Source organism: Hypanus sabinus, chromosome 14 (assembly GCF_030144855.1).
Source record: "Hypanus sabinus isolate sHypSab1 chromosome 14, sHypSab1.hap1, whole genome shotgun sequence".
In the NCBI taxonomy this organism is placed as follows: Eukaryota; Metazoa; Chordata; class Chondrichthyes; order Myliobatiformes; family Dasyatidae; genus Hypanus; species Hypanus sabinus.
In genome coordinates this window covers 15,500,172-15,527,730 of record NC_082719.1, presented here as the reverse complement: position 1 = coordinate 15,527,730, position 27,559 = coordinate 15,500,172, and the positions used below count along the sequence as shown (strand labels likewise).

The 27,559-nt window shown below is 42.8% G+C and overlaps 1 protein-coding gene across 2 annotated transcripts in view; it reads left to right on the top strand.

The window, feature by feature from the left end:
• The window catches only part of ank2b (ankyrin 2b, neuronal), an 801,710-nt gene that overhangs the window by 669,409 nt on the left and 104,742 nt on the right, over positions 1 to 27,559 (top strand). For both annotated transcript variants that reach the window (XM_059988791.1, XM_059988792.1), the window contains exons 28-34: positions 6,653 to 6,807; positions 9,736 to 9,947; positions 10,515 to 10,719; positions 17,562 to 17,658; positions 18,557 to 18,785; positions 19,267 to 19,392; positions 20,485 to 20,607. In XM_059988791.1, coding sequence (XP_059844774.1) covers positions 6,653 to 6,807; positions 9,736 to 9,947; positions 10,515 to 10,719; positions 17,562 to 17,658; positions 18,557 to 18,785; positions 19,267 to 19,392; positions 20,485 to 20,607 — 1,147 coding nt within the window. The remainder of the gene's footprint in view (positions 1 to 6,652; positions 6,808 to 9,735; positions 9,948 to 10,514; positions 10,720 to 17,561; positions 17,659 to 18,556; positions 18,786 to 19,266; positions 19,393 to 20,484; positions 20,608 to 27,559) is intronic.

Here is a 27,559-nt window from a genome sequence, read left to right as displayed (position 1 = left end):
GAACTGGGGAGACAAAAGAAGTTTGTTGGACTACAGGGAGGGGGAAGGGCATTTTCTGAAAGGATAAAACTGTGATATCCATAGGGATAAGCAGTAAACAAAATGAACTGGTTAATAAATGAATGGAAGCCAACGGAGTGTGAGAATATAGACAAAAATCTGTAGGAGTTATGAGATACAGAGTAGGAAGATGTACTTGAGACTGGACACATTCTCCACTTCCAGAGAGAAAATAAGAAAGAAATGTTGGGTGAAAACAACAAACCCTGCCCTCATCTTTACTTGGTAAATCTCTGACTCTTCCCCTTACTTTTCGGATCTTTATCTTAGGTGATAGGCTTGCTAAAAACAAGCCTATTCCCACAAATATCTTGACTATCCTTAATTCCACTCAACCTCCCATGAGGCTCTATTCCAGGGATTGTGAACCCATGACTCACACAAAAGTTTTGATGGCACTGTTGCCCCTCAATTCTTTAAATCCACCCCAATAATAAAAAAATACAGAATGATTATTTTAACTGCCTAATATGTGATTTTATCAAAAGTCAAGAGCAGTGAGATGTTTTCGCAGGAGATGTCTCAGGGCTGTCTTGATGCTGGCTGGAAAACTGGAAGAACACGTGATGTTGGATGATGACCTGGTGTACATATCAGTATTTGGATATCAGTATTTAGAAATGTTGTTACTTTTCAGCTGTATTTTTAGAAGCCTAATATTAATAACGTTGAACAGGTTTTCTAAAAAGCTACTCTTATTTAAATCTATCTGTATTTTACTTTTATTAATATTGCAACAGATATTCACTTCCCAGGGGCTGAAAGGCTTGCTGCTCAGCCCAGATTTCTACCAGAGCTGCATAAACTTTGCATAGTGTCAGAGTTGTTGATGATAAAGTTAAATTTGTAACAAATATTATTTAATCTTTTTGTTGTAAACAAGAACCAGTCTCTAGTCTTTAATATAAATTGCAAGTAACAATCAGTTTGAAGTTGAAAGCACAGATTTGCAGAAGTTTCACATGCAAATAATGTCATTTTGTAAAAAATGGTATGAATACCAATTACAGTTTGGGGAAGGTTAGGAATGACAATGAGAGTGACAGAAAGAAGAACTAGAATTCATTCCTCAACCTTCATTGTCTGCAACAGACGACTTATTCCTCTGCAACCTGTTGGAATGTTCTTCGAGTTTGTAAGAACTGTACCTGTTTGAAAATTCTTTGTAGTTTGTAAATCTTTTGAAATTCGGAGATATTTTATAAATTTGAAATTCTGAGTGTTAAATGAGTTTGTCTGAATTTAAATGAGTATCGTTAAAACTAGCATAACTGTGTTTAAACTATTTCATTAGCTTTGGTAGAGAGGAGAGACCACCACCCCCCCCCCCCCACTCAAATAGTGTGTATTGGCAGTTAAACCTCACTGAAAGTCTAGAGAAGGAAGGATAGCTAGTCCTGTAAGGGAAAGTGGATGCAGTATAACCTCCCTATAGTGAGAGTATCCATCGATATAAAAGCAAAGGAGGGGGCATACAACAAGGCAAAAATTAGTAGCAAGACAAGAAGATTAGGAAGATTTTGAAAACCTACAGAGAGCAACTAAAATTCATTAGGAGGGAAAAGATGAAATATGAAAGCAGGCTAGCAAACAATATCAAAGTGGATAGTAAAAGCTTTTTCAAGTTGGTAAAAAAGGTAAAAGAGCGATGAGAGTGGATATAGGGCCACTAGAAAATGAGACTGGAGCAATAATAATGGGGAACAGGGAGATGGCAGACAAACTAAATGAGTACTTTGCATCAGTCTTCTCTGCGGAAGACACCAGCAGTGTGCCAGATGGTGAAGGGTGTGAGGGAAGAGTGTAGTTACTTTTACAAGGGGGAAGGTGATCAAAAAGCTGAAAGGCTTAAGGGTACAAAGTCACTTGGCCCAGATGAACTGCATCCTAGGGTTCTGAAAGAGGTAGTGGTAAAGATTGTGGAGGCATTAGTAGTACAAATATTCTTAGATGAGGAACCCAAAACTGTTCACAATACTCATGAAGAGGCCTTGTCAGTTCCCGTAGGGTGATGTGCACCTTCCCAAAAAAGTAACTCAGACGTTGTGGTGACACAGACCGCAACAACTGTGATTGGTCCGCTTAGTAGCATCGTATTTCCTCCTACGCATTTCCGGTTGCTTCTTCGCCGCCATGACTGTACACCGATGCAAAATAGATGAACCAAATCATCAAATCTACCTGCCGATATGCGAAAATGTTTGAAACGCATTTCCTCGTCCATGTCTCTCACAAAGAAACTCAACACAGTGGCATAGAAACCCCACCGCCAACTAGCATTTTGGCGCACACCAACGCATGCTTGCTACGGCATAGAGCCTACGCAGAAGTGAAAATCAGGCCTACAGCATAGGCTATGGCATAGCCCGTATGCACAAGTATAAATCAGCCTTTATCCTGACCTCAGTGGTTGGGAAGATGTTAGAGTCAATTGTTAAGGATGAGGTGATGGAGTACTGGGTGACACAGGACAAGATGGTACAAAGTCAGCATGATTTCCTCAAGAGAAAATTTTGCCTGACAAACCTGTTGGAATTCTTTGAGGAAATTACAAGTAGAATAGATAAGGGGGATGCAGTGGATGTTACATATTTGGACAATTAGAAGGCCTTTGACAAGGTGCCACACGTGAGGCTGCTTACCAAGTTAAGAGCTCATGGTATTACAGGAAATTAACTGGCATGGTTAGAGCATTGGCTGATAGGAAGCAGAGACTGGGAATAAGAGGATCTTTTTCTGGTTGGCTGCCAGTGACTAGTGGTGTTCTGCAGGGATCAGTGTTGGGACTGCTTCTTTTTATGCTGTATATAAATGTTTTAGATTATGGAACAGATGGCTTTGTTGCCAAGTTTGCAGATGATATGAAGATTGATGGAGGGGCAAGTAGTGTTGAGGGAACAGGTAGGCTGTAGAAGGACTTAGACAGTTTAAGAGAATGGGCGCAACAGTGAAAACTGAAATACATTGTTGGAAAATGTGTGTTCATGCACTTTGGTAAAAGTAATAAATGTGCAGACTATTTTTTAAATGGGCAGAAAATCCAAAGATCTGAGATGCAGACAGTCCTGGGGGACTTTCTGCAGGACACCCTAAAGGTTAACTTGCAGGTAGAGTTGGTGGTGAGGAAGGCAAATGCCATGTTAGCATTTATTTCAAGAGGTCTAGAATACCAGAGCAGGGATGTGATGCTGAGGCTTTATAAGGCACTGACAAGGCCTCATCATGAGTTTTGTAAATAGTTTTGGGCTCCTCATCTAAGAAAATTTGTACTGGCATTGGAGAAGATTCAGAGAGGTTCACAAGGATGCTTCCAGGAATGAAAGGGTTATCATATGAGGAACGTTAGTTAGCTCTAGGTCTGTAGTCATTGAAATTTAGAAGGCTGAGGGGGTAATCTCATTGAAACTTTTCAGATGTTGGAAGTCCTAGACAGAGTATATGTGGAAAGGATATTTCCCATGGTGGGGGAGTCTAGGACAAGAGGGCACAGCCTCAGGACAGAGGAGCATCTAATTAAAACAGAGATGCTGAGAAATTTCTTTAGCCAGAGGGTGGTGACTTTGTGGAATTTATCACCACAGGCAGCTGTGGAGGCCAGGTCGTTGGGCAGAGTTAGGTTCTTGATTGGACACGGCATCAAAGGTTATGGAGAGGTGGCCAAGGAGTGGGTCTGAGGAGGTGGGTATAAGGATTCAGCCATGATTTAATGGTGGAGCAGGCTTGATGGGCCAAATGGCCTAATTCTGCTCCTATATCTTATGGTCTATGGTCTTATGGTATCTATATTGCATAGGACTTAAAAGTCTTTTGACTTCAGGCATTTGCAGACAGTGAACCCAGAACCATTACAGTAAAACACATATCAGGGTTTGTCCTATTCCTCGGTCTAAGTAAACTACTGGCATCAGACAGTCAGGATGCACAACCGCTCCTCTCCCCAACATTATCCTCAACATGGGTTACCCTTGCTGAGCCCAAGACTGGACATTTTGCTCTCGTGCTACTATACAACCAAACACCCAAACAATCACATGACAAGACATGACAGTTCACCAATGACAAGACAGTGGTGGGGCCCATCACTAACCAGGATTAGACAGCCTACAGACAAGGTCAAGGCTTAGAGCTAGGTAATAGCCTCTCCCTCAATGTCAACAAGATTAAAGAGATGGTTGTTGACTCAGGAAAACCCTCACACCCTTCTTTATATCAGTGGCACAGCAGGGGAAATTGTAGGCAGTTACACACTCCTAGGAGTACTCATCTTACACTAATTAGGGAGAGTGAGTGTAACTTTGTGCATGGTGGATAGTGTCTGACAGAATTTATAGAGTTTTTTGAGTAAGTTACTCATAAGACAGTGAACATTGTCTACATGGACTTCAGCAAGGTATTTGACAAGGTTCCACATGGGAGGTTGGTCAGGAAGGTTCAGTCACTTGCCATTCAGGATGAGGCAGTTAATTGGCTTTGTGGAAGAAGCCAGAGAGTTGTAGTAGTGGTTGTCTCTCAGACTGGAGTCCTGTGACTAGTGGAGTGCTGCAAGGATCGATGCTGGGTCCATTTTGTTTGTCTTTATCAATAATCAGGATGAAGATGTGGTTAACTGGATCAGCAAACTTGTGGATGACACCAAGATTGGGGATGTAGTGGGTGGCAAAGCAGTCTATAAGAGCTTGCAGCAGGATCTGGACCTGCTGGAAAAATGGGCTGAAAAATGGCAGATGGAATTTAATGCAGATAAGTGTGAGGTGTTACACTGGAAGGACCTACCAGGGTAGGTCTTACACTGAGGAATGTGGTAGAACAATGGGATCTGGGAATACAGATCAATAATTCATTGAAAGTATCGGTATAAGGGATTCTTCACTCAAGAGGGTCAGGTGAGTGTGGAATGAGTTGCTGGCAGAAGCAGTGCATGCAAGCTCAATGTTAACATTTACAAGAAGTTTGGATAAGTACTTGGATGGTAAGGTAATTGAGTGCTATGGTTCCAGTGCAGGTCGATGGGAGTAGGCAATTTAAATCATTTGGCATGGACTAGATGGGCTGAAGGGCCTGTTTCTATGCTGTACTTTTCTATGACTCTCTGAAAGTTCACCAGTGCCTCTATTCTCTGAGAAAGCTGGACTATGCAGGTTGACAGTATACTCATGTCCTTCTACACATGAGCATTCCTAACATGTACTGCAGCAGACAGAAACTTCCCAGTGAATCACCAACACCAGCAAGACAAGGACATATATACTGAAAGGTGCTGGGAAAAGGACAGTAACATCTTGAAGGATCCCACCCACCATTATTAAATTCTGTTTGTTCCACTCCCATCAGGGAAGAGGTTATGCAACATCCACACCAGGACCACTAGAATCAAAAACAGTTACTTCCCTCAAGCAGTCAAGCTAATCAACACCTCCACTCATTAACCCACCCCACCACCTCCTTCCGTCAGTACATGCACATCAGCCACTCCTCTCCATAGTCTCTGCTCACCCTTCACACTCCCACATCACATCCATTCTTACACAGTCACTGTCATATTATGCACTGCTGCTACCTAGACGAATTGCTCTTGCCAAGATCCACTTTGTCACTTTATCATTTCCTCTCATTTCATTATCATTTCCTCCCATTGTAACTAATTTATTAATCAATGGTAATCTCAGCTTAAAATTATCATGCCACATGAGAGAATTTTTCAGAAGATTATTACCACTTTTGGCACATGCTCTCAAAAAAGTTTGCCCCTCCTTCTCTGTTCCCAATGTGCATTGTTAGTTATAGTGTAAGTGTTGCAGAAGTCCAAAACTGGTCTGGAGGATATACCTAAATGTCAGCTAGCAATCATTTGGGGTTGAGGTGGTAATGTTAGGTGTTAAGTACAGGGTGTGGTAGGTATTCTATATATAATCAGAGAAAGGGTGTATGATTGAATTGAACAGATGTGGTCGAATGTTTATTGATGAGTTGGAGAAGACAGTAGAAGGTAGGAGTAGACAGCAGAAAGAGACAGATTCTGCCCTCCATCAACTTTCTACTGCTACTTACTTAGGTCTGTGAAATTCAGTTACCAATTAAAATTAATCCTCTCAGGAATCTTATTATAGTATTTAATTACAGGAGTTGGTAATCTGTTTCAATTTCTGTTTACACTTCAGAGGAAATTTCAACCCATCCAATTTTGGTATCAAGCTTCAGCCACTATGTTTGACATAGTGATAATTTATTAATCCAAAGGACACACCAATAGCAAAAAGTTTCAATGTTCAAATAAAGCTTCCTAAATGGATAAATTCCACATGAGTAAAAATGATTGAAATCAGAAACTAAAATAAGGAATTACATTTTCAGGTGCCTCAGTTTGAATAATGTAATGCATATCTATTGAAGCTAAAGCTAGGTGGATATTTCTTGGCCCTGGAAAATCCTGTGATTGTTCTTATTAGTTTCTGTCCAGTTATCTTGTATCCATGTTGGAAAATGAATGATAGCTCACTTTGTTACAGACTATATTAAACTGTGGTGTGGCATGAGACATATTAGTATTGGGTCTGTTTCCCTCTTTAACTCACTTCTAACACTAATGTTTCAGGCCAGTGATTGTGGAGATTCCACACTTTGCAGCTGTGCGTGGGAAGGAACGAGAGTTGGTAGTACTGCGCAGTGAAACTGGAGAGATTTGGAAGGAGCATCAGTGTGAATACACTGAGGAAGAGCTGAATGAAATATTGAATGGGATGGATGAAGGTAACTAACCTGTTGGTTGATGGGGAGCGGTAGAGGGTAAGACATGAGTAAAACAAAAGAAAGCGGCTAAATGGCGTTTTATCATCAGGTGCTCATGTAATCATGTAGCATACCTTGAAGATCCATTCAATTGGCTAAAAGTTGTCCTCACTTTGCAGTCTTATGTGAATCTCCTTTTGACTTTTATTGCTAATTGGTTAAAATAATTTCTAAATTATTAGCAAGTCCAGGCATTGAAACATTGAGTCATAATGAAACCAATATCACTGCTTTGTTGAGTCAAAGACATATTTTTATCCTTTTGAAAAGTATCAGCACAGATGCTGTCTGACATGTTGAATAATACCAGAATCCAGTTTTTACAATGTTTTGCATCTTACTGTACTGGGATTTTATGTTGCTCATCTTTTCTTTTTCCTTTGTTTCATTCTCATGCATCTCCTATTTAGAGACAGATAATCTGTTGTTAACAAATCCTCAGCAGCTTGTCACAGGTCTCCCGACTATCCATTCTCCATCCTAATAGAGACAATCTCCTTCTCTCCAACTCTCTTCCATCCGCGCAGTTTAACACTCTTCTAATTTCTAGCTTTTTATATTTGCGATTAAAGGTCATCAACCTGATATTGTAACTTTTTCTCTTCTCACAGATATTGTCTGTGTCAGTACAGCACAAGAAAAGGCCCCTTCTGTCCACAATGTGATGCCAAACTACTTAAGTAATGACACCAAAACCCTTCAGCATCACATGTTCCATATGCCATTTTTCCTGCATATTCATGTGCCTGACTTAATCACTTTAACATTTATACTGTATCTACGTCCACCATCACCCCTGGCAGTGCATTTCAGGAACCCCACTCTTTGTGTAAAAGAACTTGCCCCATACATATCGCTGCAATAGTGCTATAGCAGATACAATCTCACTGGCTCTCCATTCAGCTTTGGATCATCAGGACAGTAGTAATACTTAGATCAGGCTGCTGTTTATTAACTGTAGCACAGTGCTCAACACAATCATACCCTAAGTTCTAATCAATATCTCGAAAACCTGGGCCTCCCTACCTGCCTCTACAATTGGATCCTTGACTTCCTCATTGGGAGACCATAGTCTGTGCCCATCGGAAATAACATCTCCTCCTTGTTGACAGTCAAACTGGCACACCTCAAGTGCTTAGCCACTGCTCTATTCTGTTTGGCTAGGCACAGCTCAACCAGCATCAGTAAATCTGCCAACGACACAATTATTGTTAGCATGATTTCAGAATGTGACGAGGAGATGTGCAGGAGTGAGATACATCAGCTGATTGAGTGGTGTCACAGCAACAACCTTGTATTCAACATCAGCAAGATCAAAGAATTGCTTGTGGACTTTAGTAAGGGAAGTCAAGGGGACACATACCATTTCTCATTGAGGGACTGGCAGTGGGAAGAATGAGCAGTTTCAAGTTCCTGGGTGTCAACATCTGTGAAGATCTATCCTGGGTTTGATGCAATTACAAAGAAACATGGCAGTGGCTATATTTTATTAGGAGAATTGATATGTCACCAAAGACACTCGCAAATTTCTACAGGTGTACTGTGGAGAGCAATCTAACTGGCTGCATCACTTTTTTTATGGCGAGACCACTGCATAGGATTGGAAAAAGCTGCAAAAACTTGTTATTAGCCAGTTCCATCATGAACACTAGCCTCCCCAGCATCCAGAACACTTTCAAAAGCTTCAAAAATTCAGCATCCATCATTAAGGACCCCCATCACTCAGGACATTGTCCTCTTCTCATTGTTTCAGGAACAGATTCGTCCCCTCAATCATCAGGTTTCTGAATGGACAGTGAACCCATGAACACTATCCCACAATTTCATTTCCCTCTCTTTTTATTTGTTTAATTTATTTTGATATACATACACTTATGTAATTTATAGTTTTTATTATTATGTATTGCAAGAGATTACCACCATAAAACAACGAACTTTATGATATATGCTGGTGATGTTAACCCTAATCCTGATTCACATCTCCTTTGGATGTTCCCCCTCTCAACTAAAATGTCCTCTAGCATTAGGTATTTCAATCCTGGGAAAAAGATGCTGGTTGTCTATCAATGGTTATTGTCTGTTATGGTTGTCTCTCGTAATTTTATGAACATCCGGGTCTCCTCTCAGCCTGTATTGATCCAGAGTAAACAACCCTAGATTGTGCAACCTCTTCTTGTAGCATGTGCCCTCTAATCCAGGCAACACCCCAGTAAGCCTTGAATACATAGTTTCCATGGCCTCCATGTCCTGCCCATATTGAGGTGATAAGAATTGTGTGTGTGTGTGTGTGTGTATCAGAATCAAAAATGCCAAAGGTCCCAGAGTATGGATTAAAAGTACAGAGCAAAGCACCACTAGTCATGGACAAACACAAGAAAGTCTACAGGTGCTGGAAATTCAAACTACACACACAAAATGCTGGTGGAACACAGCAGGCCAGGTAGCATCTATAAGGGTCTCGGCCTGAAACGTCGACAGTGCTTCTCCTTATAGACGCTGCCCGGCCTGCTGTGTTCCACTAGTCATGGACCTTCAGCAAGAACAAGAATAAGTTCCATTGATCACTATCTTCTGTCTTCTATCACAAGACAATTCTGAATCCAAATGGTCAACATAAACCTTTTCATTATCATCGAAGGAACTTAAAAAAATACTTAGAAGATGAGGTGCATACTTGCCAAGAAAGCAAAATATTTTTGATTTAATGGATTCTAAAGAAGCTTTTTGAATACATTCTGAAAGTATATTTGTTGAGTTTGATAGTTGACATATAATTTTTTGGTCATTTTTTTGTTTAAAGAAATCTCAAAATAGTGAGATGCACATTTATGATGAGAGTAAATAATTTAAATACAAAATCACCGATGGCTGTGTTTTTTACTATTACAGTGCTTGATAGTCCAGAGGAACTTGACAAAAAACGAATTTGCCGTATCATCACCAGGGACTTCCCACAATACTTTGCAGTAGTATCCAGAGTCAGACAGGACAGTAACTTGATTGGGCCAGAAGGAGGTGTGCTGAGCAGTACTGTGGTACCACAGGTTCAAGCTGTCTTCCCTGAAGGAGCTTTAACCAAGAGAATTCGAGTCGGACTCCAGGTGACCGATTTTCAGTGTTTTAACTGATGTACTGTACCAAGTAAAATATCCTGCTGGGCGTTGTTAATGTGCGATGCTGCAAATCATAATCACTGGTTTATTGGTGAATGACGATGGGAACTGCATGGCCTCAATCACAGCAAGTTCTGGGTCTAAAGCCAGGCGTCACCTATTTACAGCCACCCAGGAGAAAGTGCTGGATGTGGTATGGCATGGCATCCATGCTGGAGTCGGAGCTGCCTGTTAGTGCTTGCTCCTCAGAAGACAAGCTGTACTGTGTTCAATGGTAGTCTGCTGCAACTCAGGAACTTAGACTATATTTTTGTTGTGTGTGTCTGTATTTTACTGTATGTTCTTGCTATCTTATGTGTGCTCTATGTGATTTGTGCTGTGTATGATGGTTGGTACTGTGTTTTGCACCTTGATCCTGGAGTAGCACTATTTTGCTTGGCTGTATTCATGGGTATTCACGTATGATTGAATGACTATTCAACTGGAAATTGAACTTGATATTTAATAGAGTTCATCTATACTAAGCTGTTCCATTTTTTTCTTATTAATATCCAGGCCCAACCCATGCATTTTGAATTAGTCAAGAAGATACTGGGCAATAAGGCAACCTTCAGCCCAATAGTCACCCTGGAACCAAGGAGAAGAAAATTCCATAAACCTATTACGATGACAATTCCAATTCCAAAATCCTCAACAGAAGGGCTAATGAATGGATATGGTGGAGACACTCCAACTCTCAGGTTACTTTGCAGCATTACAGGTAAGAAATCTATATTTGATTTTAAATGGTGGCCCAAAATCATTGACTTCTGCTTTGCTTCGTGAATAGCAGTCTGATTGAATGTGCTGTGGGGCCCGTATGAGAACTCGTCAGTTTCTGGTAGCTGGTCAAATCCATCAGTTGAAGTAAATATTTTTTTCTGAGCATTGAGTGACAGAGTGGAACAGCTAGTAGAATTGCTGTCTCACATTTCCAGCGACCAAGGTTTATCCCTGACTTCTGTTGCTGAATTTTACACATTGTCTTATGGTTGCATGGGTTTCTTCCGGGTTCTCCACTTTCCTCAAGCATGTGGGTTGGTAGGATAATGGCCATTGCAAATTGCCCCTTCTGTGTCACATGATGTGCTGCCATTGGACAGGGTCCAGAGGAGGTTCACAAGGATGTTTCCAGGAATGAAATGGTTATCATATGAGGAATGTTTGATGGCTCTGGATCTGTACTCGCTGGAATTTAGAAGGATGAGGGGGGAATCTTATTGAAATCTTTTGAATGTTAGAAGGCCTAGACAGAGTAGATGTGGTAAAGATGTTTTCCATGGTGGGAGAGTCTTGGACAAGAGGGCACAGCCTCAGGATAGAGGGACATCCATTTAAAACAAAGATGTAGAGGAATTTCTTTTGCCAAAGGGTAGTGAATTAGTGGAATTTGTTATCACAGGCAGCTGTGGAGCCCATGTTGTCGGATGTATTTAAGGTGGAGATTGATAGCTTCTTGATTGAACATGGCATTAAAGGTAACAAGGAGAAGGCTGGGGAGTGGGGCTGAGGAGGGGGGTAAAAAGATTCATCCATGATTGAATGGCCAAATGGAACAGACTTGATGAGCCAAATGGCCTAATTCTGCTCCTATAAATGATAAATAAATAAATGGGTTGGGGTAGGATTAGTGTAAAAATGTATTCTTGATGGTCAGCAAGCAGAAGGGTGTTAAAGAAGGAAACCAGAATGATTTAGTGTCAAATGAAATGTAGAAATGGAATCACAAACAAGAGAAAATTCTGCAGATGCTGGAAACCTGAGCAACACATACAAAATGCTGGAGGAACTCAGCAGGCTAGGCGGCATCTATGGAAAAACAGAATATAGTCAATGTTTCGGGTCAAAACCCTTCGGCAGGACTGGAGAAAAAACAGCTGGGGAGTAGATTTAAAAGTTGGGGGAGGGGAGAGAGAAATGCCAGGTGATAGGTGAAACTTGGAGGGGGAGGGATGAAGCAAAAAGCTAGGAAGTTGATTGGTGAAAGTCAGAAGGCCACGGAAGGAAAAAAAAAGGGGGAGGAGCACCAGAGGGAGACAATGAGTGGGCAATGAAATGAAATGAAGGACTGAACATCGATTTCTCAAACTTCCAGTAATGCCTAACCCCACCCCCTTCACCATTTCCCATCCCCTTTTCTCTCTCTCATGTTATTTCCCCTCCCTCCACCTTTCAAACCTACTCCTCAGCCTTTTTCCTCCATTCCTGCCGAAGGATCTTGGCCTGAAATGTCGACTTTATTTTTTTCCATAGATGCTGCCTGGCCTGCTGAGTTCCTCCAGCATTTTGTGTGTGTTGCTAGAAACAGAATAACAGTAAAGAAAGGAGAGATGGAATATTTAAAAAAAAGAATAAATATTCTTTTTCCTTTTAAAGGGGTTTCGTGCCTTCAGCTTAATTTTTACTTCTAACTTCAGCAGCCAGTTTACCCGGTAGTGTTTAGGGTGCTTGTACAGTGCCATTTCTCTTGGGGAGGGGTAATATTGCTTTATCCAGCTTGTCAAACTTGTTTTGTTTGATTGTATCCCTGTAATTTCAAGAAGGGCCTAGGTAGTTTAAATGGTTCAGCATGAACCTGTTTCTGTACAGTACTTTTCTAAGACTCTGGCTCTAATTTGACTGACAACCCTAATTCCCTCTATAGCATACTCAAAGCAAAAATCAAATCAAATCAAGTGCATGGATGTGTAGGTGGAGCTTAGAAGATAATGGCGCCTAACAGCGACTCCTTTGCTTGCATCTTCCGAAACAGTTCTATTTTTATCTTTAATATTAATTCCTCTATTTTACCGTTTCAGGGTTCTTTTGAAGACCCTGACCTGGAACTGGCTGTGTGCCCAGAGACCCGAGTTCTTTGGGCACAGAGCTCGGAAAAAGTGACACAATGGACTTTTAACATTGTAAATCAGCGAGTTGTTTGTTATGTCTCCCTCTCGCTGTGAAATGGGGACATCTCATTTTCCCTTATTAGGGAGAGAGAGAGAGCCTGTGGTATGTTGAATTACCGGGTGAATGAGTAGTCTTTGGGGTACTACAAGACTGTGTCTTTATTGATGCTTTGCTGCACGCTTGAGTGCTCGGTGAAGGACACCAATTTTTTTTGCTGGTGGGGATGGGAGGGAATTTGTCACTTTGCTGCTGTTTGTGCATGGGAGGGAGAAGCTGGGGGGGGGTGCTTTGGGGTTCCAACATTAAACTGTTATTCATTGTTTGGGATAATCCTCTTTTCATGGATGGTTGCGAAGAAAAAGATTTTCAGAATGTATATTGTATACATTTCTCTGACATTAAATGTACTTTGAACTTTTGGAATAAAACACATTCCTCTGGGACTAAGGTACAACACATAGTCACGCAAAAAAGCACATAACGTCCAAGACCCTGAGCAACATGTCCCGCACACCCACACGTGCCCAACCTATCAGCAGGTTTCAATAGGTATATTTAATGTCAGAGAAATGTATAGAATGTATATCCTGAAATTCATTTTCTTTGCAGTCATCCACAAAATCAGTGGAGTGCCCTAAAGAATGAATGACAGTTAAAATGTTAGAACCTCAAAGACCTCCTACAACTCCCCTCCAACAAGCAGCAGCAAAGCAATGACATCCCCCACCCCCAGCAGCAAAAAAGCATCAGCACCCTCACCGAGCAATCAAGTGTGCAGCAAAGCATCAATCCAGAGCCACGGAAATCCAGCATCCTGAAGGCACACTGGTCTTCCAGGCCACGTCTTTGGGATAACAAAAAGCTGCTGTTCATGAGGCCCTGAGAGCGGGTCCCATTCCCACAAAGAATCAAAGGCAGAGTGTATCTCCAGGTCAGGGTCTTAAAAAGAACCCCCCCACACCCTGAAAGGGGAAAGGAGATATCAAAGATGTTTCCAAAGGTGCAAGCAAAGGAGTCATTGTTTTGCGCCATCTTAACTTCGCCCTGCCTTTCTTTTAATAAAACTTGCAAAGCATCATGCATCTACACTCATTAGAATTTTAGCTTAATATATGTGTGGAGTGTTTAATTCCACTTATTAATTTACAGAACTGGTACTAACTTAAGAATGGTTTTAGTTATATCGTGGCCAAGTTTGCTGACAGTGCAAAGATAGGTGGAGGGGCAGGTAGTTTTGAGGAAGCAGGGAGGCTGCAGAAGGACTTACAGTAGGCATATTAGGAGAATGGGCAAAAATAGCGGTAGATGGAATACATTGTAGGGAAGTGTATGGTTGCAATTTCCTCCATCTTTAAAGGGCTCCTACCATTAAACATACCTTTCCCTCCACCCCATTCCACTTTCCCGCAGGCATCGCTTCCTCTGGCATTTCTCTTGTCCATTCATTCCTCCCCACTAATCTCCCTCCAGGCATATTCCTGCAAGTGGCCTAAGTGCTGCATCTGTCCATTCACCTCCATCCAGGGCCCCAAACAGTCCTACCAGGTGAGGCAACACTTCATCTGCATATCTGCTGGGGTTGTCTAATGTGTCCACTGCTCCCAATGCTGCCTCCTCTACATTGGTGAGAACTGTCGGAAAACAGGGGACAGCTTTGTCGCACACCTCTGCACCAACCGCCTTAAGTGGAACTTCCCTGTGGCCAAGCATTTTAAGTCCAATGGCCTTTCCTGTTCTGACATGTTGATCCATGGTCTAATCTTGTACCAAGATGAAGAACACCTTATCTGGATATCCTCCAACCTGATGGCATAAACATTGATTTCTTCTTCCTCCGGTGAACAAATTTCTGCCACTTCCCCACCTCTATTCCCCACTCTGACCTTTCGTTTCTTCTCACCTGCCTGTTACTTCTCCCTGGGTCCCCTCCTCCTTCCCTTTCTTCTATTGTCTGCTCTCCTCTCCAGACAGATTATTTTTTCTCCAGCCCTTTGACCCTTCCCATCCACCTGGCTTCACCTATCACCTCTCAGCTAGCCTTTTTCCCCTCTCCCCACCTCTTTATTATGGCATCTTCCCCCTTCCTTCTCAATCCTCAGGAAAACTCCTGGTCTGAAACATTGACTGTTTCCTCTTTTCCATAGATTTGCCTGACCATAAGACAGAAGAGCAGAATTAGGCTGTTCAGCCCATCAGGTCTGCTCTACCATTCCATCATGGATGACTCCAGATCCCACTCAACCCCATATACCTTCCTTCTCACCATATCCTTTGATGCCCTGACCGATCACGAATCTATCAACTTCCTCCTTAAAAATACCCACAGACTTGGCTGTCACCACAGTCTGTGGCAGAGCATTTCAAAGACTTATCATTCTCTGACTAAGAAATTCCTCCCTACCTCTGTTCTAAAGGTCATCCCTTGATTTTGAGGTGGTGCGCTCTAGTTCTGGATAGCTCCACCAGAGGAAGTGTCCTCTCCACATCCACCCTATCAAGTTCTTTCAACATTCAGTATGTTTCAATGAGATCCCCCCCCCCCCCCACATTCTTTTAAATTCCTGTGAGTACAGGCCCAAAGCTGTCAAACGCTTCTCATATGTTAATCCCTTCATTCACCTCCTCTGGACTGTCTCCAATGCCAGCATATCCTTTCTGAGATATGGGGCACAAAACTGTTGACAATACTCCCAAGTGTGGCCTGACCAGTGTCTTATAAAAGCTCAGTATTATTTCCTTGCTTTTACATTCTATTCCGCTTGAAATTAATGCCAACATTGCATTTGCCTTCTTTACCACAGACTCAACATGTAAATTAACCTTCTGGGAGTTTTGCATGAGGACTGCCAAGTCCCTCTGCACCTCTGATGTTTGAACCTTCTCCCTATTTAGATAATAATCTGCACTACTGTTCCTTTTACCAAAATGCATTAAACATAGAAACATAATAAACCTACAGCACAATACAGCCCCTTTGGCCCACAATGTTGTGCCGAATATGTACTTACTTTAGAAATTACCATAGCCTTCTATTTTTCTAAGCTCCATGTACCTATCCAGGAGTCTCTTAAAAGGCCCCATTGTATCCGCCTCCACCACAGTTGTCGGCAGTCCATTCCATGCACTCACCACTCTCTGCGTAAATACTCTTACCCCTGACATCCCCTCTGTACCTACTTCCAACCACCTTTAAACTGTGCCCTCTCGTGTTAGCAATTTCAGGCCTGCGAAAAAGCCTCTGACTACCCACATGATCAATGCTTCTCATCAATGCATTCTCATACATTTCCCAACACTGTATTCCGTCTGGCAAAATTTTGCTCATTCTTTCAATTTGTTAAGTCCTGCTCCAATGGCATTGCTTCCTCAGCATTACCCACCCCTCCACCTATCTTTGCATTATCCACAAACTTTGCCAGAAAGCCATCAATTCCATTTTCTAAATCCCTGACAAACGATGTGAAAAGTAGAGGTTCCAATACTGACGCCTGAGGAACATCACTAGTCACTGTTAGTCTACCAGAAAAGGCCTCCTGCCTATCAGCTATTCCAGTATCTTTCCTGTAACGCCATAGGATTTTATCCTGTTAAGCAGCCTCATATGTAGCACCTTATGAAAAGCCTTCTGTAAATCCAAGTAAATGGCATCTCTTTTGTCCACCCTGCTTGTTACTTCCTTGAAGAACTCCCAACAGATTTGTCAGGGAAGATTTCCCTTTACAGAAACCATGCTGACTTTGACTTATTTTATCCCAAAATCTCATCCTCAATAATAGACTCCAATACTTTCCAAACCACTGAGCTTAGGCTAACTGGCCTATAATTTTCTTCCTTTCTGCCTTCTTCTCTTCAATACTTCCTACTTGGAGTATTGTGAGCCATTTTGGGCCCCTTATCTAAGAAGGGATATGCTAGCATTGGAGAGGGTCCAGAGGAGGTTCAGAGAATGAATCCAGTAACGAAAGGGTTAACATGTGAGGAATATTTGATGGCTCTGGGCCTGCATTCACTGGAGTTTAGAAATTTGATGGGGAATTTCCTTGAAACCAATCAAATATTGAATGTCCCAGAGAGAATGAACTTGGAGAGGATGTTTCCTATGGTGGGGGTATCTATGACCAGAGGACACAGCCTCAGAATGCAAGGACATCCCGTTAGAATAGAGATGAGGAAGAATTTCTTTAGCCACAGGGTAGTGAATGTTTGGAACTGATTGCCAGAGACATCTCTGAAGGCCAAGTCACTGGGTGTATTTAAATTGAAGGTTGTTAAGGTTCTTGATTAGTAAGTGTGTCAAGGTAAGCAGAGCAGTCAGGTGAATAGGGTTGGGAAAGATAATTAATCAGCGATGATAGCATTGCACAGCAGACTTGATAGGCCAAATTTGCTTAAATTGTATTCAAATCTTTGTTAACACTTAACAATTTGCATATAAGTATGTAATTATATTTATTACAGTTCTTAAAGCTCCAGTACTATCATTTAATATTTCATCAAAACTTAATGTGAACGCAGTCTTAACTTGCATGTTCGTGTTTTCTGATGATTTTCTTGTTTTGTACTAACATTTTGTAGATGTATATAAAACATTATTTATTTATTTCCTTTTAGACTGAAAAACACTTCTCAACATTGGAATGACTTTTTTTTTGTTTTTGCTTGCTGTCTTTTCAGGAGGAACAACACCAGCACAATGGGAAGATATAACGGGAACAACTCCCTTGTCATTTGTCAATGAGTGTGTTTCCTTCACAACAAATGTATCAGCTAGGTATGGGTCATAGGCAAGATATGAACTGTGCACATCAATGATTTTTCAGGTTGTATTTGATTGTAGAAAGCTTCCAAACTAAATTTCAGTTACTCTTAGTGATAGGTTGCAATAAGTAGCATGGACGCAAGTAAAAGTTTGCAGAAATTTGAATAACTGCAAAAGCTGTGGCAGGTGGAGTTCAGAATGGAGAAATGTGAGTCCATATTGGACTTAAGGGGGATAGCTCTTCTTATGTTTCATATGGTGAGAATTGAGGAATCAGTGGTGAAATTGGTGAGAGCCAGAAAAAATAAATAAATAAAAGCTAATTTGGTAGTTTACAAAAGCTTAGTTAAACACCTGGATAGATGTCATATTGAGCTCTGAAATTAGAACTCAACTCAGGAAAGGTATACAGCAAAAATTTGAACTTTGATAAAGGGATTAAACAATGTTTAAGTCAAGCACAGGTTACTATCCCTGAGTACAAGGATTGAGTCTGTATAGTATAGGAGTATACAATCATTAAGTAATTTGTTGGCATGGATTAAGAGAAACACTTACTTCCTGTAAGATGGTCCAGAACAAGAGAGCATGAAATCGTAAGAAATCCTTCTTGGTATGGTATATGGAAACAGTGGTAATCAAATTCTTTCCCTCAAAAGCTGCTGAGGCTAAGTTCAAAAAGGACTGTCATATTTAATAAGGTAAGGATAAAAAGGAATGTTGACAGTGACCAAATATGAAAGCTGAAGTACAGTTCTCTAACTGAAAGGTGCTCAGGACTGTCAATATCCTAATCATAATCATTTACTCCGATGTAATAGAATGCTCTATTTTACACTGTTGCTTGAACAGATAGCAGACAGTTGGTAAACCCTGATTGAAATGTCTGTTTTGTTCTGTTTGTATTCAGGTTCTGGCTCATAGACTGTCGGCAGATCCAAGAATCTGTGAACTTCGCCACACAAGTGTACAGAGAGATTATTTGTGTACCATACATGGCCAAATTTGTAGTTTTTGCCAAATCACTTGATCCAATTGAGGCACGATTGAGATGTTTCTGCATGACAGATGACAAGGTGGACAAAACATTGGAACAGCAGGAAAATTTCACAGAGGTTGCAAGGAGCAGGGATGTCGAGGTATCAGAACAAAGACCGAAGAGTTTTAATGAGTAGCCAGTTCATTCGAATAATAATGGTGAAATCAAAAATTGGCAAAGTGCGTGATCTTGCCAAGTTTGCCAGAGAAGGAGGTTGCATTAATGCGTGTAAGACTCTGTGTGCAGATTGTCACTGTTTCCTGAACTGCAGCGAAGTAAAAGGAAGCTGTGCTCAAAAGAATAATTTTGCAAGATCAAACACATGGTGTGGTTTAATTTAAGAAGTATAAAGTTAAATTGTCTTCAAATTTCTATTGTATTTATTTTTGTTGGAGAATGTTAGATTAAGGCAACCAGATTATTTTGCACTTCCCTTGCTTTTCTGTTCTTCCTTTTCATTTTTGTATTCCACTTCCTCTTTGTGGGAAATAACACTAATTTGTTGGAAATACTTTACTAATGGAGCCATGAATAACTTTTTATTTATTTTAATTTCACCTTACTTGTCACTGTTTCACTAGGTTTTGGAAGGCAAGCCAATTTACGCTGATTGTTTTGGCAACCTTGTACCCCTTACAAAGAGTGGACAGCATCACCTATTCAGTTTCTATGCATTTAAAGAAAATAGACTTGCACTGTTCGTCAAGGTATAGTAACTTGTTATTTGTATTAAGAGAATATAGTACATTAAGATATATTTTCAACTACTTTATTAAAATCTTTCTGAAGTTTCTGTAGATAATATCGCTGGACATTACGTATGCGTATTTCAAAGGTTCTGTAGTTTCAATAGGTCTTAATCTCCACCATCCCACATAAACTGAAGAATTACAAGTTGTTAAGTCACCCTGTTATGTGGTAATAAATGACCATAAATAGACGTCAAGAAAAAGTGTCCATGATTCACTAGTTTCATTCTCTCATCTTTCAAGCAGAATATAGTATTAATGGTAAGACTCTTGGCAGTGTGGAGGATCAGAGGGATCTTGGGGTCTGAATCCTTAGGATGCTCAAAACTGCTGCGCAGGTTGACTCTGTGGTTAAGAAGGCATACAGTATATCGGCCTTCATCAATCATGGAACTGAATTTAGGAGTCGGGAGGTAATGTTGCAGCTATATAGAACCGTGGTCAGACCCCAATTGGAGTACTGTGCTCAGTTCTGGTCGCCTCACTACGTAAAGGATGTGGAAGCCTTAGAAAGGGTGCAGAAGAGATTTACAAGGATGTTGCCTGGATTGGAGAGTATGCCTTATGAGATAGGTTGAGTGAACTCGGCCTTTTCTCCTTGAAGCGACGGAAAATGAAAGGTGACCTGATAGAGGTGTATAAGATGATGAGAGGCATTGATCGTGTGGATAGTCAGAGGCTTTTTCCCAGGGCTGAAATGGTTGCCACAAGAGGACACAGGTTTAAGGTGCTGGAGAGTAGGTACAGAGGAGATGTCAGGGGTAAGTTTTTTACTCAGAGAGTGGTGAATACGTGGAATGGGCTGTCGGCAACGGTGGTGGAGGCAAATACAATAGGGTCTTTTAAGAGACTTCAAGACAGGTACATGGAGCTTAGAAGTATAGAGGGCTATAGGTAAGCCTAGTAATTTCTAAGGTAGGGACATGTTCGGCACAGCTTTGTGGGCCGAAGGGCCTGAATTGTGCTGTAGGTTTTCTGTGTTTCATAATGGCTTCTAATTGTTTTCTTCATGTATAAACCAAGCTCATATTCTGGACTATGTATTAACAGGTACGAGACACAACTCAAGAACCATGTGGACGTTTATCCTTCATAAGAGAACCAAAATCTACAAGAGGTCTTGTGCAACATGCTATTTGCAACCTAAATATTACACTACCCCTGTACAGCAAGGTAAAGAAACCTTTTCCTCACCCTCCACAAAAATCTATGTATGATTGAATGGTCTAATGTTCATAACACAGAAAGGAGATGGGGGAGATCTTAAGTCAATTTTTTGCATTTGTATTTACTGAAGAGATGGACACTGAGCCTATAGAAGTGAGGCAAAGCAACATCAATTTCATGGACCCTGTACAGATTTCAGAGGAAGAGGTGTTTGCTGTCTTGAGACAAATTAGGGTGGATAAATTCCAAGGGCCTGACGAGGTATTTCCTCGGACTGTTTGGGAGGAATTGCAGAAATTGCAAGGGCACTAGCAAAGCTATTTAAATCATCCTTAGTGACAGGTGAGGTACTGGAGAAAACCTAATGTTGTTCTGCAGTTTAAGAAAGATTTGAAAAACGAGCCAGGTAATTATAGGCTATTTTAATAGTGGGAAAGTTATCAGAAAGTGTTTTAAGGGACTGGATATATGAGTATTTGGATAGACATAAACTGATTAGGGATAGTCAGCATGGGTTTGTGCATGATAGGTCATGGGTAAGAAAAATGATAAAGGCAAGGCAGTCTACATGGACTTTAGCAAGGCATTTGACAAGGTTCCACGTGTGAAGTTGGTCAAGGAGGTAGGAAATTGGATTAGACATTAGTTTTGTAGGAGAAGCCAGAGATTGGTAGTAGATGACTGGAGACCTGTGAGTGGAGTAGACAATAGACAATAGGTGCAGAAATAGACCATTCGGCCCCTCGAGGATCAGTCCTGGGTCCATTGTTGTTTGTCATCTATATTAATATGGTTAAATTTGCAATTGACACCAAGATTGGGGGTGTAGTGAACAGTGAGAAAGACTATCAAAGCTTTCAGCATGGGATCTAGACCAGCTGGAAAAATGTGCTGAAACATGGCAGATGGAATTGAATGCAAACTAATGTGAGGTGTGGCCCTTCAGTAGGATCAGCCAGGAAAGGTCTTACACAGTGCACTGAGGAGTGCTGAAGGACAAAGGGATCTGGGGATACAGGTTCATAATTCATTGAAAATTGCATGACAGATACTAGGGTCATAAAGAAAGCTTTTGGCACATTAGTCTTTGTAACCCTGAGGTTCGGCAAGCGTACGTTTGTCTAGGGTAAGACTGCCTCTGGCCCAGCCAAACTGAGAAATCTCGTTTGTGTGGATGCTGTGTGATGTGTTTCCCGGTTACAAATCCGAACGTCTAAATATCAGACAGTACACCGTATGCAATTAAACAAATGAACTTTATAAATCTTAATCTGACTACATGGTTAGTAAGGAAAATAAAAAGACAAGGGGCCCATTTTAATGAAACAGTCATAAGTGTATGTTGGAGCTCATGCAATTGTCCATTCGTTCCCCATCGACTTCCTTCGAGTGCTGCTGATCGTCAGACCCTCGCTCCAAGTCCGCTCCATCCGGCAGTCCACCAACTCTTTCCATTCGCGTCTTCTCCCCTCATCTCTCGCCGACAAGAGACTGCAAAATCCTTGCTCCCACACCCACAAGAAAGAAACAACACGCCTCTCATTGGATGGCACACATTCCAAAGCCCCGTTATGTCCAGTCATAACCGAAACATGGCTGTACAGAGTAACCATTATCTTACCAGTGAAACCTTATAGAGAGGCCATTACATTAGCAGTGAATCCTTACAGTGCATTACATTCTCCCCCCACCAAATTTAGTCAGGTCTTCATGACATTGAGCTAATCCGCCAGCCCATCCTGCAAAACACAAAGCCCAATCCAGGTGAAAAAGGCAGTGACATAGTTCCCCAACACAGTAGAGGTTACACTGTGTTCCCCTGGTGCTATGTAGGCCAGCCTATCTGATGGTCTCCTAATTCTCTGAGACCTCCGTACCCCCTCATCTCACTACTGGGGAGACTTCCAGTCTACGTGGCAAGGTCTCTCCCGGTCTATCACTCGTGCCCACCTACAACTCGGACCCCTCTGTCCCGTGGCCAAGCCCCACTTCATCCCTTGCAGAGTCCCGCTGCAACCCAAGCTGTCCCCCCACTTCACCTGACTCAGTGGGAGAAGGGCCAAGAGTCTCTTCCTCGATTAATGGGGAGTTAGCAAAAGGCAACATATACCACACATCCAGGTCCTCATCCTCCAAATCAGTATCCCTCTCAGGGGTGGGGGCTGGCCTAACCTCCTGCTGTTGGTCCTGCAGCCACCCCACTTTTCTGCAAAGTCCTTTTACTAGGTGTAGGCTCCCAGTCGGGCTCTGGGTCTACTTGCACCTCTTTTCCCAGGGGCATCAGGTGGTTCCAATAGAGAATCTTGACAGGCCCATTCCCATCCTCTGGTTTCACCCATAAAATTGATACATTTGGCACCTGACTCTCCACCATGTAGGGCTTAGCTGCCCAGCGGTCAGCCAACTTATGCATCCCAGGTTGCCTCAAATTCCTTATGAGGACCCGGTCTCCTGGCAGGAGTTGGGAGAAACTCACCTTTTGATCATACCTCTTCTTATTTCCTTGATTCTGCTTGGTAGCTGCGAGCCCAGCTAATTCATAAGCCCTTTTCAACTCTCTTCTCGTGTCGGACTCATACTTCAGATAAGTCTCCCTCGTCAGTCAGAAAACAAAGGTCAATGGGCAACCTCGCCTCATACCCAAACATCAGATAATAATGTGAGTACCCAGTAACTTCATTTTAAGTACAGTTGTAACAGTGAACCAAATGCCGAATGTGTTGACTCCACCTGCTCTTCTTGATGATCCCAAGGATCCCAAGCATGTCTAGCAAGGTTCGATTAAACCTCTCTGGCTGGGATCGCTCTGCGGGTGATAGGGTGTGGTCCTCAACTGCTCGACCCCAAGCATGCCCAGTAACTCATGGATGAGTCTGCTCTCGAAATCACATCCCTGATCACTATGTATCTGCTAAGGAAGGCCATAATAAATGAAATAATTCTCCCCAAAACACTTTGGCCACTATGGGTGCCCTCTGGTCCTTGGCAAGAAAAGCCTGACCATATCTGGTGTAGTGGTCCATGATGACTAAGACATTCACCGTGTTGCTGGCATCGGGTTCTACGGACAGGAAATCCATACACACCAGGTTCAGAGGCCCCATACTCTGCAGGGGGGACAAGGGAGCTGCCAGCGTAGGCAGTGTCTTCTGCGTCAAATGCATGACTTGCAGTATTCTTCAACTTCTGACTTCATCTGGGGCCAGTAAAACCGGTCTCTGAGCAATCCATTGGTCTTTTCCACCCCCAATGTCCAGAATCATCATGAAGTGACTTCAATGCCCTCCGATACTCCTCAGGCAGAACTAGCTGGCAATGCTGAGGTCAGTCCGGGGGTGATGTGACCCTGTATAAGATCTGGTTCCGCAATTCCAACTGAGGCCATTTGTCTCAGTAATGGAGGTACCGATGTGTGTTTGAGTCTCTCTGCTTGAGCCATGTCTCCCTTTTCAACCACTGACCAAGTGGTACGAATGCCCGGATCATCTCGCTGAGCAGCTGCCACTTCCCTGAACCTCAATTCCGGCAGCTGATTTGTCTTCAGAGCCGTCAAGTTACAGTAAACTTGGGGGATGGCATCATCAAAAGCTCTCAATTGATCCACCACTTGATTTTGCCCCTCCTTTCCCTCTGCCCTTATGGTGATGGTAAACTGACACATGGCCTTCACCCCCAGGGCAGGAACGCTCTCCCACTGCTCGTCCCTGACCAATCCCTCGTGCAGTTGTCAGGGCAAAGCATCTGCATCAACGTTCCGCTTCCTGGCCAGTACTTCAGGCTGAAATCATAGGCAGACAATGCCACCAACCACCGATGGCCTGTGACATCCAGTTTTGCCATGTCAGTATATAATTTAGGGAGTTGTCCATCCTCCCGTCAAACTTGGCCCCGAAGAGGTAGTCACTCAGCTTATCCGCCACCACACATTTTAATGCCAGAAGTTCCAACGTGGGATAGTTTTTCTCGGAGGGCGACAGACTCCGGCTAGCAAACACAATGGATATGAACACAGTGCCCTGATGCTGATACAGGATGCTCCCTAAACCCTCTCGGCTGGCATCCGTGAGCAGTACATATGGTAATCGGGGGTCCGCAAAAACCAACACTGGTGCCTCAGCAACTCCTTCAGCGACTGAAAGGCCTCCTCACATTTTGCATCCCACCTCAGTCCAAAGGGCTCCAAAGGCTAAGATACTCTCCACCCTCCTGTCCTTTTCTCCCCCTCCCTTTCTTCCCCAAGGGAAGGTAACCACACAGAAGCTGATTCAATGGGTGACTTACTTTTGCATAGCCTTTCATAAACCTCTGATAGTAACCACAGAAGCCAAGGAATGAGCGCAGTGTGCTCACCATCTGGGGTCTTGGCCAAGTGGTCACCGCCTCTATCTTAGCTGGATCTGTAGCTACTCCATACCTTGAGACTATGTGCCCAACATGGCTAACAGACATTTTCCAGAACTGGCACTTGTCCAGGGAAAATTTTAACTTTTCAGTTTTCAGGTGGCCCAACACCTTCATTAGCCTCGCTTCATGTTCCTCCAAGGTGGATCCAAACTCTATGAGGTCATCCAGATACACCAACACCTCAAGCAAGTTCATGCCCCCCACCATCTTCTCCTTGACCTGCTGAGAGGTTGCAAGAATTCCAGGGGTCATATAAATGCCGTCTTTTCTTTTGTCAGCCTCACTCATGGGGATCTGGTAATATCCACTCCTCAAGTCCAGCACTCTGAACCACTTCACACCACTCAGACAGGCCAGCGTGTCTTCAATTCTGAGTGCACCTGTTCAAAGTTCTGTAGTCCACACACATCTGTACCTTCTCATTCTTCTTTCAGGCCACTGTTATTGGGGATGCATAGGGGCTTTGGGACTCGGTGATGGTCCCAGCTTCCTTCAACTTACTCAACTGCCTCCGCAAGTCTTCCACCTCTGCAGGGGCCAGTCTCTGTGAACTCTCTCTAAACAGGATGTCCTTGCTCACCGGGTAGTGTGGCAAGTGCTCTTGGAACAACCCACATCAAACTCGTCAGTGGAAAAGACACCTTTCAGTTTCAACATCATCTCTACCAGCCTGCTCTTCCAAACCGCATGAATTGGGGAGTTTCCAAAGACGAATGACCCAGCAGTTAACTTTCCCCCTTTCTACAATAGTTTTTCCCTGGTTTGTCTCACAGGGACACTGGACATTACTGTCACTGGGAACAGGTGCACCAGGGGCATCCCCCACTTGAAATTGACCTCCCTCTTCATAGTATTCCTGACAGTCACTGCCATCCTGCTCACCTGTACAACCTCACCAATACCTCAGCAGGAAATCCCGACTCCCCCCATGGTCTTCTGGAGGTCTACTAAGAGGGCCTCACCCTCAGGCACTCCGGGAAATTTGGGAGTCTCCATCACTCTCGCTACTTCCCCGGGTCATACCACCATTGGCTTCGCTTGTGTGAACCACGCAGTCCCTTGTCTAAAGTTGGTATCCAGCCCAATGCAGCCACGCACTTTCTGAAAAGCAGCTCGAAATGTGGGGTGCATGGACAGTGTCCCCAGAAAGCTCTCACCAGCCTTCTCCTTGCAGGCCCCCGAGATCCCCACCATAGAAACATAGAAAGCTGACAGCACAATACAGGCCCTTCAGCCCACAAAGCTGAGCCGAACATGTCCTTACCTTCGAGATTACCTAGGGTTACCTATAACACCCTCTATTTTTCTGAGCTGTCCAGGTGTCTCTTAAAAGACCCTATCGTATCTGCAATTGAAATGAAATGCCACCCTTGTGAACGGGGTCCAGACAAACCAGGACTCGTGTATCAATGTCCTCAGACACTCCCACATCGGCCTCCAAAAACTCCAACTTCACTGACAAATAACCGTTGTTTGTGAGTGCGTAGAATGACTGCCAGCAACGGTGGTGGAGGCAGATATGATAGGGTCTTTTAAGAGACTTTTGGATAGGTACATGGAGCTTAGTAAAATAGAGGGCTATGGGTAAGCCTAGTAATTTCTAAGGTAATTTCTTTGTGGGCAGAAAGGCCTGTATTATACTGTAGGTTTTCTATGTTTCTATATATGGATAATCATCAGCACTGAGCCCCCAGATCTCCAGTGCACTGAGTGGCGTCAATGGTAAATATATCAGATAGCGGTTGTAGAACAAATGGTACAACAACATGACCTGCGACCTGGTGTCGAGTATGGCTTTAGCATAAATACCCTCTCTCTGTAGTGACACACTGTCCCACTAAGCCTTCAGGAACTTTCACTTTCTGGAGTTCCTTGATATATTGCTACCCCCAGAAACATCAGGCTGTTCCCTCACTGGGTCTCCTCTAAGTTTTCCCTACGAATCTCTCTGCTCAGGTACCTGGGATTACAGTTTGTTTAGTTATCTCATTTCCACCACCAACTCAAGAGTCTGGTTGTAGCCAAGGACAGATCTATCCTTTTTGATGAGTTTATTTGTCTTTTTGCATCACCAGCAGTGATGTTTCTCCCCCAACATAAAGCCACAAAGAAGGCTTCACTTGTTACAATGGACTGGTAAAAGATCTCCAACATCCTCCTGCACACGTTGTAGAATCTCAGCTTCCTTAGAAAACAGAGTCTGCTCATCCCCTCCTTGTAACCAGCCTTGGTGTTGGTTTTCCAGTCAAGTCTGTTGTTGAGGTGAACACCCAAGTATTTGTACTCCTTCACCACTGCAATAACTTCTCCCAGAATGTATACAGGACCCGTCTTCTTCCTAAAATCGATCACCAACTCCCTGGTTTTGGCCACATTCAGGTGCAGTATCCTGAGCCTGTATTCACTGCAATTCAGAAGAATGCAGAGTGACCTTATCATAACCTATTGAATCGTGAAGAGTTTTGATAGAGTGGGTGTGGAGAAGATGTTTCCTGTGGTGGGAGAATCTAAGACCAGAGGACACAGTCTCAGAATAGACAGGTGTCCTTTTAGA